The sequence below is a fragment of the Pseudopipra pipra genome, chromosome 25, assembly GCF_036250125.1.
Source record: "Pseudopipra pipra isolate bDixPip1 chromosome 25, bDixPip1.hap1, whole genome shotgun sequence".
Classification (NCBI taxonomy): Eukaryota; Metazoa; Chordata; class Aves; order Passeriformes; family Pipridae; genus Pseudopipra; species Pseudopipra pipra.
In genome coordinates, this window is record NC_087573.1 from 370,032 (window position 1) to 388,431 (window position 18,400).

Consider the following 18,400-nt stretch of genomic DNA (forward strand, 5'->3'; position numbering starts at 1 on the left):
GTTCAGTTTTCCCTGGATGGCTACTATAAAATGACAAGTTCTATATGAAAATAGAAAGAAGCTCTGGGGCACACACACTCCCAGAGCACGCCCAAAGCCTGGCTGCTGCCCAGGGGACCAGCAGCTGTGTGCCAAGCTGGGCCCTTCAGGAGTGGATCAGGCAAAGCTGAGTGACTGAGGACACAGGAGCCACCACATCCTCCAGTGGGGCAGATACCAGGTGAGAATGAAGATCATGCAGATGTGAGTCCACATCCAAATCCCAGGGATCTGCAGAGCAGAGGAGACCTGGCTCCATGTACACCCTGTCCCTGGGCAGCAGGGGCTGTTCTCAGCCTGGGCAGACACGAGCAGCCCTGAGATCTGCTCACACACCCAGCCAAGGTGAGCCAACCTGAGCCAAGGCCTCAGCTCTGTATTCATCCTCATTTTCCCGTGCACACAGAGGGGCAAAGAGAAAGGAAAGGCTCTTCTGTTAGGGAACACCACTGCAGGATAATGTAACATGGCACTGAATTGCTTTGAATCAAATTAATGTCAGTACTTTAAATTATTTGCGAACACGCCCTTCTTCCAACACCATCATTTTCCACCACTTCTCCCCAATTATAAAAAAATAAATAACCCCCCCACCAGAGGAGCCCAGGGCACTACATGCAGAGAACAGATTTCCCTTTCTGACGCTGTCTCATTGAATCAGCATTAGCTGCTTTCCACACACTCCATGGGAATCCAGGCTTGAACAATAAAAAAAAGCCATAAAAAATGGTTTATATTCTCTTTTACCTGCCCATTTGTGAATCAAAATACCTTTGGACTGAATAAAAAGTTCAACTCCAGAACACTGGTACAACTGCCAGAGCACATGGAGTTTGCCCTTCTCAGATGTCAGCCTGGAAACTGTCGGGGGCAGCAGCAACTATCCCGTGCCCCAAGGGAAGGGAAAAGCTTTTGCAAACATCTCAGACACATTTATAGGATCTGTGGGATCACAAAACACTGTGTGAGGGAGCAGGTAATGGCATTCCCCTCCCCATTTCTGTGGGGAAATTCTACCATCAATTACTGCAATTCCTTCTCATTACAGTGGCCACGTCCCTTCCCTCTCATGAAGGGCAGAGTCCAGCCTGGTTCCCCGGCCACTCCCTGTTTGCTGCAAGGACCAGGAATGCACTGGGCATCCCAAAGCTCATTTCCTATGGAATTCCCACATGGAGCATCTGCAGCAGATGCACTGTTGACCACAGCTGACAAAACGGGGCCAAGCTCCAGGAGCAGCAGAAACCCTCTTGGTCCATATTCCTGTGATATTTTTTCTGCTCTCCTGTTCCCTGGCTCATTACCGGCCAAGGACAATTAAGTCCATTTATTGTGCACTTTTCTGGATGACACTTCTCACTCACTGGTGCAGTTTTGTGATATTACCTTTCATTTCCCTCCTCTGGTGAGGGATGAGGCAATGGGGCTCCTGGAACTTGGCTCACACTCTGGGGCCACATTCCTCCACGTGGAAGGCAGCGGTGCTGTTCCTCCTCGGTGGTGGTGAGATATTCCTGGTTCACTGGAGCTGTTCACATTTGGCAGGCAGCTCTGCTGAGGATTTTATCCTACTTGCAGAGCTGTATTTTTGCTAAGTCAAGGACAGCACAGCCACTGGCAGCAGCTTTGGCTCAGTTGTGTTCACCCACCGCACAAATAAACCTTCCCCTCTAATGAAGGAATCCCAGCGGGCTGCAGAGCAGAGAAGACTTGGAAGTGCCATCTCCACTTGAGCTCCTCCTAATCCCAGCTGCCTGTACAGGCTGCTGCCCAATTCCAGCTCCATATGAAAAGCAGCAGCTGAGTGTCCCAGTGTGATTGCCCCGTGGCAGTGGTGCTGCCCGTGAAGGTCACTCGGCAACCCAGAGGGCAAGAAGCTGCTGCCCTGGACAGTGGGGTTTGTGCTTGAGAGCAACAGAATAACAGGGAAAGCCTCTTCCTTGCCTTGTCCATAAACACAGCAAAGCTACTGCAGGCAACTTGAAGGGAGCAGAAGAATTTCTGCAGACACAGAGATGTGGTCCAATGTGCAGATGTGGAAAGAGAACTCAAGTCTTTTGGAAAACTAAGCTACCTAAATTTATCTTTTATCATCCCTTTCTTCCCTCAACCAAGCTGAAAGATTACACAATCTGAGATCCATGTAGACCTCGGTCCCTTCCAGAAACACGTACATGGGTGAAGGCATCACGTCACATCAATGTCTAAATAATCCTGCTGACTTGTGCAAGTAATACCCACCCCTGAGTGAAGCCAACGCTAGACCAAGATCAACTTTGTCCCAGATGCAGAGCTGGAATTCCCAGGAGCAGAGAGGCCTCCACTGGACCTTGCCAGCTCACCCTGGCTCCAACACACCGCACCGTCCCCCTTCACAGCCCAGCCTGGGAGATGCTCACGGTTCCCAGTCACTGCAAACCTGTAGGAGCTGCAGGAATCCAGAGCCCCCCTCAGCTGTTGGTGCACAGCAGACCCCGAGAGGAGCAGGACCCTCACTCCCACCCGAGGTGCAGCCTGCCCAGAGTCATCACCAGCGGCAGTGCTGGCGTGTGGCCAGAGCTAATCCCCTAATCCCCAATCCCTGGAGCTCTGAAAATAACGGAAGTGTTATTCTTGGAAACAATGCCTGTTTCTGCCTTCCTACATTAATGTCTAATTAAGAAGCCCAATATATTTACAGAGCACTTCTCAGACTCCCTTTACACACGGTGTGTTCATGAATCATTTCCCTACCTGGTGGTAAAGGTTCTTGTGACACAGGGTGCAAATTAACACAGGAGCCAGCTGAAAATACCCAGGGATTCAGGAATCCCTGAAACCAGAACCGGCTGAAGTACAGGCTACCAGAGCACTGAGGAGCACCAGCAAGGCCAGCACCCTCAGTCTGTGTCTCTCACAACCCTGCCCCATTCCTGGGGCACACAGGGCACTTTAAACACCTCTTTCTCCAGGGAAGAACAGCACCAAGCGCCCGGTGCCAGCACACACTGGCTCTCACTGTCCCCACTGCAGTGACAGGACACGCTCCTCGTGTCTGCTCTTACTCCTCTTCTGAGCTGTAATCTACTACAGGCTGAGTATCTTCCTCAGTACATTAAAGGGCTCTTTCAGGACACTGCCCTGCTCTGCAGCTGCACGACCTCTGCCCATCAAACACTTTGCTCCTGCAAAGCTTCTTGTTTGCCCCCAAATGGCACCTGGGGACCCTGGAGCAAAGGGAGCATCCTGGCACCTGGAATACCCTGCAGCTCTACGAGCAGGGAGCAATGCAAAGCAAAATCCTGCACAGAAAACAACTGTTACCCTATCAAAGGACTCCAACTTACTAATTTTGGCTACTAAAATTTAATTAGCCTCACAGCCCATCTGGCGATTTTCAAACCATTACCTGGCGTTCTTTGGACCTCGAAATATTGAACACAGTGAGGCCCTAAGAGGGACTAATCCTCTTACAGAAACTGTTTAACTCCAGGAAAGCAATGCCACTTAGTTTGGAATATTCTTTGTTAGCCACTGGAAGGGGCAGGTAAGACAGAAATAGTTGTGTGAAGAGGACTGAGCAGCCTGACAGGCGTCCACCCTACCCCGAAGTAGCCCAACAGACACTGCTCAGGTGTGCACTTCCTTGCACTCCATCCACACCCTTTCCTGGCTTCCTGTCTCTCTCCACCTGCCTCCCCTGCCCTCCCCAGCGCTGATGGCCACTGTGTGTTCCCAAAGCCCCTCACATCCTCCTGGTGTCACCTCTCCGCACCATCCCCAGTACCAGAGGGATCCCCACCGTTCCAAGGCAGGATGCAACATTAACCAGAATGACTTTTCCAAAGGTTTACATCCATTTTTTGTTATTTACCAAACTTGGAGTCCACATCAAAAGCACTTCTTTAAGCCATGCAAGGAGAACTCTCCTGCAGGACCAAGATTTTCCATCTTTGCACTTCAGCATTCCACACGAATTCTCAGATTTTTACACAATGCGGCTTCAAGTTTATAGACCCTGGTTATTAGAAACCCTCATCACTGAGCACTGCTGTGTCGTCATTAGGTTTCAGAGCCAACAGTGTCAATGTAATTAGGTACAGTTCATTAACATCCTGCCTGCATGCTAAGAGCAAGTACAGTTCCAGCAAGAAGTCTGCTGCCTCCTTCACAGCCCAGGGCACAGACTGTTCAGGGACTCCTTCAAAACACCAGTGAATTTCAGTTCACATTTCTGGAGCAAATCAAATAGTACATATTTAGGGGGCAGATTAAGTAAAATTTTCTATGAAAATTCCAGTGAAAAAGCAGTAACACCTGAAATAAATGTGAAGACCCAACACAACCCTCATCTATTCCTTCTGTCAAACCTTTTACACCCCCCAAGACCATTGTGCCGGGCAGCAGAACCAGCCCTGCTTGGCGCCGACACGGGCACCGGTAACGCGGGAAGCTTTGGCCAACCCGCTCCTCGGAGCCCGGGGTCCCTCCCGGACACTCACCAGGAAGCGAACATCGTCGAAGCCGTTCAGGAGCAGCTTGCTCTCGTACTGCTGCAGGCCGATGGACTCCAGCCACTCCCCGACGCTCTGCTCCAGCATCCGCGAACCTGACGAGAGAGGAATCGGCAGCCGCTTGAACAGGGAGAAACCGTTCAGGCGGTAGCAGCGGCACTCTGAGGAGGACAGATGGCATTGCCACATCATAGTCATTACCATAAAGAAACTCAAAAAATTATGCTCAGAGTACAACAAATCAGCTGGCAGACAATTGCTCTTGTGTGCACAGACCATGGACAACAAGCTTTCAGTGCCTCCGTGGGCTCCGGGTGCAACCTGTACCGCAGTTCACACTCAGAAAAGAAACTCCTCGCCCGGGCAGACGTTCAGAAGCACTGCTGGGGCTCTGAGATCACAGGCACTGCTGACAGGGCTCCTGAGTTCCTCGCCAGACAAACACATGAAGCCCAACCCCACGGGAATGCGGATCCACTCCTTGGCTCAGCAGAAGGGGGCGGGAGGAGAACAGCGAACTTCCACCCGAGGCATTCCCAGGCAGTTGCAGGTGCGAGGGAAGGGAGCGGAGCCGCTCCTGAACGCACGGAGCTGTTCCAGTCCTCTCATCCGTGCACCTCCAGATGCACCCCCTGCTCAGCAGGGAGCGCAGAGCAGCCTGAGAGAAAACAGCTTCGTGCAGCCGAGCCAGCACAGACACGGCGGACGCTCGGAACAGCAGCAGGAGCTCAGGCTGTCCGCGGGAAGACACGCAAGACAAAGGAAGCACAGACTGCAGCAGCGGAGAGAAAGGGCTTGTGCTCTTCCTTCCCAGCAGTCCTGAGACAGGCGAACCATGGCAGGGGCTTTGTCTCGCCGTTACCGTGTCATGAGGATCCCGAGCACGAGTCCGGGAGCCCTGGCACTGTCATTCTAGCAGTGCCCCAGCCGGGTGGCATTCCAGCACACTGCCCGGGCCGGGCTGGCTGCCCCGGAGAGCCCGGCCCTGCCGCTGCACCGCACGGCAGCGCAGTCGGGACCGTCCTCACCCGACGCCACCGGCCCTGCCAGGCGTTGGGTGCACACCTGGATTTGACCTTCCTTCATCTTCTTCAGCCCCGCGCAGCCGCCGCATCGAGCCCCTTGCTCAGACAAGGAGCAGCTCTGCAGGAGGAGGCATTTCGGTTCCCTGCTTCCAAACCACATCAAAACAAAAAGCAAGCAAATGCAAGCATACTCTCTCCTCTTGCTGCAGCAGCTCAAGTCCGAACCATGCCCTGCCACCTCCCTTCAGCCTCTGATAAAGGAGATTCCTCCCAGCACCTACGGAAGCCGTTTTGGACGAGCTCTCCCTTCCTTCACCCTTGGGATGAGTCCAGTGACTTGTTACTCTCCTCTAGAAAAGCTCAAGACCTTAAATATGAGAAAAAAAGTTCAGAGCTCTCCTTTTCATCAGGGAATTTGCTATGCAAGACAGGCAGATTTTCAGGCTCCCTGGCACATCTGTTTCCACCGTGGATGCAAAGAAAAGGATGATCAGGAGACCCCAGTTTGCTTCCTTTGAACCTTCTGGTCAGCTGAAGCCGTTTGGTACCTTCCAGCCATCCCTCCCCGCTCTGCTGCAATGGCTGCACACACAGAGCTCACGGTGTCATCTGCAGATTCTTGGGGTGATTCCTGCTGTCTGCTCCACGGGATTGCTGCTCTGCCCAGGGAGCTGTTGGGCAGCGCCGGACGGTCCTTCCAGCATACGAGCAGTGCCGAGATCACAAAAGGCTTCTGCCCCCCCTCCCCTGACCCAGCCTGTGCACCGGGGCACCAACTAAACCCGGACTGTGTCCCACGGGCTCCCAGCTCCCCCGGGCTCCATCCTCCCCTCCGCCGGTCCCTGCGCTCAGCCAGCGGCTGCGGCGGCTTTGTCTGAGCCGAGCCCCGCGCTCCGCGCTGCCCGTCCCTCCCTTCTCCTCATCCTCTCACCCCTCCCAGCGCTCCCACCCGCCGCGCCAGCCGGGAGGGAGGCAGCAGCTCCCTAACTCTCCAGTGGAAATCACTGACTCCTCAATATTTACTGGATGATGGATGACATGGCTTGGGGTTTTCAAAAAATGATGTCACAGGTCTGCTCTGACAGTTCCAAGTGATTTGTGGCTGGCTCAGAATTCATTTATCAAGAGAGAGGTGAGGGACTGCCTGGTGCCTACCACAGCATTCCTGGGAGCAGTCGGGGTATTGGCAGGAGGAATGAAACCACAGCAGCTCCTTTCCCTCAGCTCCTGAATTTAATTTTAAAAATTATTTACTCTGTTCAGCCTTTTATGTGCTCAAAAATGTATTTCTGCTTTTAAGAGGGAAACCTACAGTGACACAAGTAGAGGTTTTCTGTTTATAAAACTGCTTCAAGTCATCACAGAATGAATGGGGGGAGGTAGGGAGGGAGGGAATGGAGGGGTTTCCTCTGAAAAGGAAAAGAGGATAACAGATGCCCAAAACATCCCAGGCTGAAAATAAAGAAGCCCCAAATACACTGGGTGTTCAGCTGTTCATGTGTTACGAGGATGACACAAGAACAAAAGAATCCCAGTCCCTGTGCCCCCTGTCAAGAGCCTGATCACAACTTGTGACTGAAACAAACTCCCGTTTCTCAGCTCCATCCTGACCAACATCACCCCGTTTGCTCATGGACTGGGTGCAGAGAGACACAAACGTCTGTTCCAAGGCCAAGAACTCCTCTAAGGCAAAGGGCAGGTGGAGTCTGGTATCCCCAAAGTGATGGTGTTCCTTGGTTGCCCAAGCTCTGAGAAGCCCTTGCCAGCCCTTACCCACTGCTTTCCCCAGACACGAGGCAGTAACTGCTTGTACAAACAGGCTCCAAACACACTTATCCCCACAGTAACTGCCAGCAAGGCATTTCACCCTTCCAGACCCCAAAGTAGTCAGGAGCCCAAATATCCTCAAATCTCACCCATTTTTGAGGATGAGAGCATTTGGGAAGTTCCCTGCAGCTCCCTGCACGTTTGCCATGACCCAAATTGTTATGACCCCACGAACCCCTGAGGAGCAAAAGCCAAATGTGTGGGAGCTCCCTGGGTCCCGTCAGCCCCACAGCAAGGGCTGGCAGAGCTCTGCCCCCTCCAGGGAAGGAGGGACAAACAGGAGCGTGCCCAGCAGGCAATCTGCACACAAGGGATCCCAAACCGAGCGTGGCAGGGCACAGCCTGTGGGAACACCCCCAGCTCCAGGACACAGCAGCTCAGGCTGCCCATATCGCCGAGAGCAGATCTGTGGGAGCACTGGCTCCTCCTCTCCCCTCCATGTCAGTCCCTTCCCTGGCACTATTGATCCATCATAGCCTGGACCACAGCCTGAGCCCAAACTCACACAGCGCTTCGACTCCTCTGCAAAGCCACCTGACCCCGGAATACGGAGCCCGAACAAGGTTATTGCACTGGGAACACCCAGTGCCTTCCTCTTCACCTGAGCAAAAACCTGAGTGACAAATGGATGCGAGGTGAGCTCTGTCACAGCCCTGTGAGCCCTGTGCGGATCCGCATTAGCATCTCCTCAGGAGGAGCCGCCGTTCTGCGGCAGCAGGCTGGAGGTGAAGGATTTAAAAGGACAGGATCCCTTGTGGTGGCAGCTCTCCAGCAAGCTCGAGTTCTGCGTTTGCTCAGGATTTAAAGGCAGAGAAAGGAATTCACGCTTTAAGTACAGAGGGAAGCACGTGTCCTCCAAGAGCCTCGTTCAGTGAGTATTGATACCTACAGGTGCCTTCAGGAATGCCAGGATAACCCTCACTGAGGCACTTGGCAGATTGACCACATCTGAAGGGCACGGACACCGTGGGACCTGCAATGACCTGCCACTGGCATGACCCAGCCCTGCTCAGCACAGCTACTGCCCTCACAGGAGCCAGGAGGACAATCCTGCAGCTGCATTCTGTAAAATTAAATGAATCTTCCTGGAGAGCATTGAATTAAAATTCCCGGCAGCAGCACTGAGCATCACATGGGAAGCCCAGGTCTGCTCCTCCTGTGCCAGAGCCTTCCTCTCCCTCCCAGAGTCACAGCAGATTAAAGAGATCAGCACCTTGTTTGTGTGCAGAGCACTGCCAGGACAGGTGGACACACGCTGAGTACACACCTGAGATCCTCTGCTGCTCCTGGGAAAAGTCAATGCCTTCACCAATGGAACTCATGATCTTCTCAATCTGGAAATAAAAAAAGCACATGCTGCATTACTCATAAATCAGAAAAAGGTAAAGCAGCCTGGGATTTCACTGCCACATGACAGCCAAAGAAATTCAGGGAAGGATGTTAAGATACCTCTGAACCAGAAGAGGTACCCTGGACACTTTGCCTAGGAAAGTCCTCATCAGGATGGATGGCTCAGAGGGATTTGCAGAAGTTGGTGCTCTGTAGAGCCTTCCCTTCCACAACTTGCCAGAGCCTGGAAATAAGAAGCTCCAACAAAACCATCCCTCTGGAGCACAGCACTAGGGGTGAGGAAGGAGCCCCAGACTGGCCACAAGGTGGGGGAATAAACCTCAATTCCTACAGGACTTTTTTTCCCTTATCCTTTAAGGACAGATTTGGGGAAGGAGTCCAAGTTTCTCTGGACTTCACCCCTGGCTGCCTCTGGCCTGATCCCAGTGCGATGCTCCGCTCGGGTGCAGCACGAGCCCCAAACCTGCTCCTGGGGCTGGGGTCACAGTCAGGGGCAGCCTGGAGCTGACCTCTGCTAGAGACTTGGTGAAACAAAGAAAAAACCTCTTAAAAGGCTCCTGCCAAGGCAGATCTCCACAAAGCCCTTCCTGCCTGCAGGGAGCAGCGGGCAGTGCACTTGCAGCATTAAATCTCACCAGGGAGAAGGCACTCGTGTGAGCTGGAACAGGGCCAGTAAGGATGTGGATCCCCACCCCTGGAAAACCATAAGGACAAGCACCTCTACTGGGCTTGAAACACAGCTAATGTCCATTTACTGGGAGATTAGAAAAACAGCCTGGGAAAAAATAATCAGAATCCAAACATGTATGGGAGAAAAGGGAAGTACGACCTAAAAAGAAATTCCAGTTAAAGATGGGTTTTGGAATGAATGCACACAAGGGTCCCACCCTGTCTTAAAGGCAAAACCAGTCCTTGCTCCTCTGCCCCTGGACACAGCCAGGACTAAAATGTGATCTTTGCTGAAACTGCTGGGAGACACCTGAGCTCTGCAGGGCTCATTTCAGCAAGAACCACCAGAGCAGATGGTTTTGCCTCCCTGAAGCAGCAAATGCTCCCCAGCAAAACCTTCAAATTTCACAGTGCCCTCAGGTACCATCAGGGCATTGTGGCCATGCAGGACTGGAAGGAAATAAAGTGATGGTGCAGAACCAGGGCTCTGGTACTGGCTGTTCTATTCCTTCCCATGGACAGACACTGAACAGGCTGCAGAGGATTTCTGGGACACTGCTGCAATCCTGAGCACTTGCTGCACAGTTTGGGTCTTGAGGTCAATTCAGTTTAAGCTCCAGAAGTTTAAGGACGTTAAGCTTTGCAGATTGGTGTCCATCAGCTTCAGGACAAGGTACATTTCTGAGCTGGAGCTGCTCTTGTACCTTGTCTGGGAATCTCTAGCTGGATTCAAGTTGCAAATTAACTCCGAGTGCCAGCCAAGTTCCCTTGTTTACTTTGTGCTGTCCTTTCCTAATTCAGGAGAGACTTGATGCTGCCCAGGCTCAGCCCCTGGCACTGCCAGTCCCAACACCACCATGAGGACTCGCAGGTGCTTCTGCAGCACTGAAACACCCACGACCTTTTCCTCAAAAGCAGGGAACTGCCTTGTGCTATATAAAACTGAATGGAAATTAAATAATCACGTGGCAGAGGATTACCTTTCACAGCCATCCTTTGCCAAGCATCAGTCATGGTTACACACAGTCACAACTATTACCATTAATGCAGAGGGAAATCCTGCCTCATGCCCTCAGCTCTCCACGAAAAGCAAACACCTCAAACACAGTCACACACCACCCGAAACACGGGCTTATGGCTGACCAGCTTAATTTAACTCTTTAGGAGGCTGCGAAGAGAAAAATGAGAGGAAGGACAAACCTAGAGAGGGAACCAATGCTTTAGAGCATCCCTGTCCTCTGCAGCCTTTCCTCACCTGCACTCCAGCACTCAGATGGGGCTGAACAGAAGATACTTTGGAAATAGCCTACACTACAGTTTTTTAGGTTGTTCTTTCCCACTGGTGAATTATTAAAATACAAAAATACCATGTTTAAATATAGCACTGCAGCTCAAACTTAGTTGTAGCCTGAACACTCAGTTCTGATTTGTTTTGGCTTAACCTGTGTTTTTCCACTGAAGCACCAAACGCCCGTCCCTGGTTGTGCTTGGTGCTGTGGGGTGAGTTTGGGGTGGGGATTTAATTATTTATTTGTTTTCACACCCATAGAAATAAAAATGCAAAATGCTTTTGCCTCCTAAATTAATACTACCAAGAGGAACAGGTAGCTCTATGCTGGGAAAGTGTTTTGGCCAATGAGCCCTGAAACCCCACCAGGAAAGGAGATGAAGTCCTGCAGAGCTGAAGTATTCTGGGAGAAGGAAAGGCTGCAAGGATGGGGAATCATTAAAGTCAAACCAGGGATACAACAGGAAGGAGCTGCAGAGCAGTCACCAGGACTGAAACTCTTGGATCTATTTTCATATTTGCCTACGTTTTGTTGAAAAATAAAAGTGCCCTGACATAAGGAGGAGGGTGAGGCCCAGAGTCCCCGGGGCCAGGGAAGGGTGAGCTCTTCATGCAGGCAGGCGGCCACGGAAACATAGCAACTGGCCAGTGAGTCCAAAACAGAGCTTTACTCAAAACCAACTGTCCTGAGCAGAGTCCTATTAAAGGAGGAAGAGGCATTTGTTTGCAGAAGGACAGTGAGGCCAAGCCAGCCTGGAGGACACGTGGCATGCCAAGGTCTGTCCCGCTGCAGGACAGGGGACATTTCGACACTGGAGTCCTGCACAGTGAGTCCCCACCTGCAGCACTCACAGCAGAAGCAGCCAATGGCCTCAAGGAGATCACCAGATCGAGCAGCACCCCATCAGGGTGACACTCAACCAGCCTCTGTGGCATCTCAGTGCTCCTGGAGCTTTCTGGAAGGGGCTTCACAAACCTCACCTGCAGCTGGAAAACCCCTACAGTCACCCTCAGCACAAAGGCAGGAGTTTGTTCTCGGTCTCTGCACAAGCATCAGGGGCTGCCAAGGACACAGCGAGGTCATTCCCAGAGAAGAAAACAAATCTGGAATCCTCAAATGCTCTGGGTTGGAAGGGACTGTAAAGGCCACCTTGTTCCAATCACCTGCCATGTGCAGGGACATCTTCCACTAGACCAAGCCCCATCCAATTTTGGACACTTCCAGGGATGGGGCAGCCACAGCTTCCCCGGGCAACCTGTGCCAGGGCCTCCCCACCCTGGATGGGATCGATGCCTTTTGCTTCCTCTGTGACTCCTTCCCAAATTGGTGGATTATAAAGCACCAGTGCAGGGCCTGAGCATGAGGGAGATGAACTGCAGTGCTCCTGCACGAGCAGTGAAGTTACTCAGATCACAGTCTGTAATTAAATAAAGCTACGCAGAACCAAATGCACACTATCTGCCATATGGAGGGCATTAGTGCACTGAAATGACACCCTGCAGCAGGAGCATAATTAAGAATATAGCAAGATTCTCATTATAAATCCTTATTACTGAGGGTTCATAACCTATTGTACAAACTCACCCAGGGCTCAAGCTCTGCAGACAAGAGCAGCTCCAGCACCAGATTTCAGACTGGAAAGCTACTTACAAAGTTGGGTGGAAAGGTTATCAGTCTTTTAAATTTCTGCAATTCTAGGAGAGTGTCAGGGGTTAAGACTTCATTATTTCTAAGCTTTAACAACAGGGGGATGGGGCAGATTTGGTTTCAAATTATAAAAAAAACAAACCCCCAACTATAGCTGCTTCTACAGTTTCAAACCCCCCTGAGCACAACAAACCCCCCAGTGACAACTTGACCAGCCCCATCACAGCCAGGGGATCACCTCTGAAACCCAGGGGAGAACTAGGGGTATGTGAGGTCGATGGGCAATGCTGGGGCAGCCCAGAACCACTGACATTTCCATTTGCACCAATACCACAGCAAACCCCAAGTACATGACTGACTGATGCTGCACTCCTGAAGGAGGAAGCGAGGCTGCTCAGACCCTGCTGGGACACATCCTGGAGCAGAGGGATGGCTGGATCACAGCATCCACCAGAAACTCTGAAAGGGATGGAGCAGGAGGAGGGTCTGGGACAATACCTGCTGACTCCTCAGTGCAAGTGCAGTCCTGGAAAATTTGGATCTGGGCCATGAGCCTCATTTGTAGGTTGGTGACAGCCCATAAACCACTTCTGGTTCAGTTTACAATCTTTCAGCTTATGTTCTCCCATCACCATCCCAGGGAGCACGCGGCTCGTATTTCATCGCTCAATATATTCTGTGGCTCCAAGAGACACCAGCCTGTATGAACTCAGCATAACAAACACCAAAGGCCTGGAAAACATAATGCTCAATCTATTAATTCAAAGCTAAACTACACAGCCAGTTGTTCGTGGCACATTTCAGCACTTGAACTCCAGTGTTCTGTGTCCCATCCTCCCCCAGCAGCGTGTGCCTTGCACACAGCATGGGGACTCGCTCAGTTCAGGATTTATTTAAATCATTCTGCAACTGTGATAAAGGCAAACACAATTTCAGGCTTAATATGGTCTCTGAGAAACTCATTTGGATCAGGACCAGGCCTTGTTGCTTCATACCACTCTCCAGCCTGTGTTTTAGTACAAATCCCAAAGTTACAAATCTAAACACATACCAAAAGGAACTTACAGCATAAACTTCAATTTCACAACAGCGTGTGGGGAATCTGCACTTTCAGAGCCCTCCAAATATCAGTGTTGTTTTGACAAACACTCAGTAAAATCCAACATTGACATGACAAGAAAATGGTCAAATGCAGCAACACGTCTGCCCACAGCAGGGAAATGGCTGGACAACAGCTACAGTAAAAAAGGCAGAACCCCCTGAAGAATACTGAACCAATTCACTGTCTTTCTGTATTCCCACCTCCCAGTACAACCCCCAGACACGTTATGCTCTTGGGGCAGGGCTGGCTCCAGCCTGCGGGACACGAAGCAGCACAGGGAAGTCACTTCAGGCTGATGAGAGAGCTGTGAGGACTTTGAAAATAAAAGCTTCTGAAGTGCTGGAAGATGCAATGTAAAGCGGAAGAGAACATAATGAAGGACTGGATTTAGTAAGGGCACTGCAGCCGGACATTTCTGTTCCCAGAAAACAAAACCGTCCCCAAAACGCCAACGATCACGAGGCTGTTACATAACCAGAACATCCGCCAGAGCTCACACAGAAGAATCAAAAGCTCCTGATTCACAAAAACCAAGTTCATTCACTCGAGGAGGTACCAGAAGCACCCCCAGAGGTGGATGGAGCTGCTGACAGAGCTCCACGTGCAGCCTGAGGGGGTGACCCACGAGGAAGAGGATGTCAGGAGGCATTTGCCTCTGTCCGAGGCCACTTTCACAACCCTTCTGAGGGTGGATGGGAGGCTCCCCCCACCAGGTAGCAATAACCTGCCATGTCTCACTGCCCTGTCAGACCTGCCCCAGGGAGAGTCACCAATTTGCTTCTGATGGACTGAGACAACTCTCAGAGCTGGCAAATATCATCCCTATTGTGTCTTACCCTTGCTGCTAAACACAGGAGAAAAGCCTGGCTTATGCATTTGTCTTTCAGACCAGCACACCAACCTGTAAAACCATTAATTTGTCTTATATTGGCTTGGATTGGCTTAGTTCCACAGGCTACCCCTCTGCAGCAGATATAAAAATGGTGGCAACACAAAAGCTTTCACTTCAAAAAGTTCATCAGGATGGAGGAAATCTCACCACTGGGGGCAAAGAGAAGAGATTGGACACGAGGGATGATGTAAGAATTCCTGACCTTAGCACAGGAAAAACAAGAGGAAACATTGGGATCCAGAGATAATAGAATAATCAGCCCAATAATTAAGGTGATTAAGATCCTGATGACCTCGCCTTTTTAGCAGAAATCAGACCAAAAATACTGACCCTGTTACTGCTTCTCCCTAGACAAAAATGAATTATAAACCCCTTCAGGCAAAGGGAAAACTGGAAGGAGAGCAGAGGTCAAGGGCCAGCTCGGGGCAGGGGACACCAGGGACAGATGAAGCCACCGTGCTCCGACACGGGCCCTGCCCCACCAGCCACACCCGGGCAAGCCAAGTGCTGAGACTGTAACACTGAACCAAGAGAATCAGTGAAACATTTGGGGAGGAGAGGCTGCTGGGAAGCCTCGTGCCCCCAGGCAGGGATGTCCTCGGAGCCTGCAGGGCGAGCCAGGGGTGCTGAGGGTGTGACAGGAGCCCCTCTGGGCAGGGGAGTGGCAGGAGCTTAGAACACAAACCCCTGAGCTCTCATGATGCAGCTTCATCAGGCACAGAACCAGCAGCTCTGCCTGAGGAACAAGGGAGGTATTTGCATTTTCTTTCAGCAGTGCTGGCTGGCAGCTTGGAATTTCAACTCCTGGGTGTTTTAAGGCAGTGGCAGGTTTTGCATCAAGAGCTTTCCTGAAAGTTTCACCCTTCCATGCAAATGTTGTTAATCCTCCACTGTAAGCCTGTAGTTAAGGCACTGATTCCACTGAGTACTGCACACCCAACAGTCCTGACAAGGTTTAAAGGCACCCACAGCAGTGCCATCTGCTCCTGGCACCCACCCTTAGGGGACATTAAGGCCCCCAAAACAAGTCAGGAACCAGTGAAACACCACATCCATGGTTACTGCAGATGGAAAGCATTCTTTTCACAGGAGACATAGAGCACCACTGCAGTTAGTCATGAGAGATGAATGTCCAGTGCCATAAATAGCTACAGAATATTCATTAGTTATTCAACTAATTCACTTGGGGGAAAAAAATGCATCAAAGTGGTGGACTGTGCACCTCCTGTTTTCTAAAAAAAGCTAAAGTAACATGCCTGTTTTATTCAGTTCCCTAAATTACTTTTGAAGGAGGTTTAATCTCTTCCTAGAAGAGTTGAAGTCAGAACACAGAACCACTTCATTTTGTGAGGCTGATGCTGGAACCTCTGAGTGCCATGATCATTAAAAATTCAGCATCGGAGCCACTTACTTGATAGGCAGCTGGAAGTGGAGGATTAAGGGATGTAGGGAGCCAGGTCTGAGGCTAATTCCCAGCAGCCTGCCTCTTTCTTTGCCCTGATCTCTTAACAGATCGTTTTTCTTACCAACACCTACAAGGCAGAAGAGCAGCCCCAGGCCTCGACTGCAGAGATCTCTGCTGGGAGCCCGGGGCATGAGCCAGGTAGATGTGCAGGGCTGGAGCTGCTCTGCAGAGGAGGAAGGCAGAGCAGATGCAGGTTAATCCACTCTGGAAGTGGGGCTGGAGTGGAGCCGGGTGCCAGAGGCCCCCCACCCCAGGGGTGCAAACACAGGTTATTGTGAGCTGATCATCCCCACCCGCTCAATATTCATGAGCCAATGACAAAACCCAAATCTATCACTTCAGCCCTCAGCCAGGTTTGGAAGGATTCATGTATTTATGCTGACTGTGAGCTCTACCCCTCACATGCCTCCTTGCCCCCAACTCTGCTTCCCACTCCAGCAGGGACCAAGCATTTTCAGTCCTCACCCTCTCCTGTGAGAGGCATGGCTGTGTGATGAGAGAGTTTCAGTGCCTGGCTCGCACAGAGCTCCCACCACAGGGACTCCCAGGAAGGAGCAGGGACAGGAGGTGACAGGACACGGCTGAACTGGCTCCTGGGCAGCACAGAGCAACACTCCAGGCCAGTCCTTGGAGTAGGGGAGCTGCAACTGGGAACAGGAATGAGCTTTGCCAAGTGAATCACTCCTTCCCCATCCCACCCTTTTGGCAAAGCCAGCACCACCTTCCACTTCCAACAAACGGCACTGGCAGTGCTCAGCCAGGGCAGGGATGGGACCCTTCGCCTCCAAGCAGCAGATTTTCTGCTGTCAGAGTGGCTGAGCACAGGCACCACGGCCCAGGGCAGTGCCATCTGCCAGGCACACCACAGATCCCTCCCTGCACACCTACTGCTAGCCAGGCTGGCAGGCAGAGCCCTTGGCTTGCTGGCTACAGCTGGGAACTGCACAGAGATCACTTCCCTCCTTAGTTGCCTGCATAAAGACTATTAAGATTAAGAGAATAATATAAATATAAATATGCCATTGTTTCCCCTAAACACAGAGGAAAAGCCAAACCATCCCTAACAAGGGTGGCTCAAAAGGGTTTATGTTGGCCTGGTAAATTCAGAGGTTGCAAGTTGCATCCAGTTCTGACCAGCTGCATTATCCCATCCAGGAAACTAATTCAACTCCCAATGACAACACTGCATTTATGTTTAAATCTCACTGTTTCCATTATGACCAGCTAGACCAACCCCTTTCTGCACATACAAATCCTGCAAACCCCCAGCCATTCCCACAGGTGCTGCTCCAAGAATCCCCCTGGCAAACCAGGTCATAGGATGCTGCTGCCAGACTACAACAATTCCACAAAATGTTTCCATTATGCCAGAAATCAGGAAGACAAAACCATCAGGTTTTAATAGTACTTTTTTTTTTTCTAAGTGAGACCTGCCCCATTGCAGACAGATGTGAATTTTTCACATTCTTTCTCTGATTTCCTCACCTAAACATAAGGGGAAGCAAAAGCAGATTTTGTCTGGCTGCCTCGGAAATGAGGGGGTTGTTTACAAGCAGGAGGAAGCAGCTCCGAGGGTTCATCTGAGCAGAGGAAGCAGAGGCAGGGGCAGGCAGCCCAACACTTGACCTCTGCTACCACTGCAGTTGTGCAGCACTGCCGAGTCAGAGGCTTCTGCCCTTTCGGTGTCTGCTGCAAACAGCTCAGATAAAAGCACGGGGAATTATCCAGTCCTTCCAAAACCTTCTGCTGCACTCTTTCCCTGTGCTGTGGTACAACTGACCCGGGCAATTAACAGTGAAGCCTCTCCAGCCCAAGCAGCTGCAGAGGAAAACATCTTTTTGGCAACCCTGAGACCCAGCAGGGAGTGAGGGGGAGGGAGAGAATGGACTGAGGGATGGGCTCATACTGAGGACAAATTCCCACATTGCTTTTAGCATCTCTGAATACAGGGGAGTATTCAGAGATCCCCTCCCACAGAAGGTGATCTTCTCTCCAAGTCAAGGTTGGAGAGGCAGCTGAGCAACAGCCTGTGCAGAGAAGGGAGCAGGGGCACAACCCTCCCACAGGTTTCCACGCTCAGCACACGCGGCTCCACACCCCCAGCACCACGCAGGGGGGGTTTAGTTCCTTTCAGAGTACAAAGAGTAGTTCATCCCAGCTTATCACTTCTGCAGCCACTGCTCTCCCAGCACAGAATCATCCCCAAAGAATGTATCAGTAATGCTGCGGTGCTGAATTTCAGAGGGACACTTAATCTCACCCCAGTGGCTCTCCAGGGCCAACTTTTGGAGCATGAAATATTTAACTATCCGCCGGCGTCCGATATGATAATAAAGTGACTGCTAAACAGCCGCTGAAATGAGCTGTGAGGAGGAAAGCCCGAGCTACTCAATACACAAACCAAAGTACTCTCTTCCTTCCATCTCCATGAACCCCGGACACTTCTCACCCCCCAGCAGCAGAGACCCAGCAACACAACATCTCCAGATACTGGGAGAGTCCACAGGGAAGAACTGGAAGGAGGAGGTCAGGATAAAGGTTGGTAAGTGGCACTGTTACAAAGTCCCCCTCATTTTGGGAACGTCTTGCTTCAAAGAAATCA

At 51.3% G+C, this 18,400-nt stretch overlaps 1 protein-coding gene across 13 annotated transcripts in view; it reads right to left on the reverse strand.

The window, feature by feature from the left end:
- The window catches only part of ANKS1A (ankyrin repeat and sterile alpha motif domain containing 1A), a 72,072-nt gene that overhangs the window by 17,199 nt on the left and 36,473 nt on the right, over positions 1-18,400 (reverse strand). For 8 of the 13 annotated variants that reach the window (XM_064635784.1, XM_064635785.1, XM_064635783.1 and 5 more), the window contains 2 exons: positions 8,598-8,718; positions 4,521-4,627 (listed from right to left, as the gene is read on the reverse strand). In XM_064635784.1, coding sequence (XP_064491854.1) covers positions 4,521-4,627; positions 8,598-8,718 — 228 coding nt within the window. Of the gene's footprint in view, positions 1-1,425; positions 1,451-4,520; positions 4,628-8,597; positions 8,719-18,400 lie in introns of those variants that run through there. The other 5 variants (XM_064635786.1, XM_064635796.1, XM_064635795.1 and 2 more) reach the window with 2 other exon arrangements.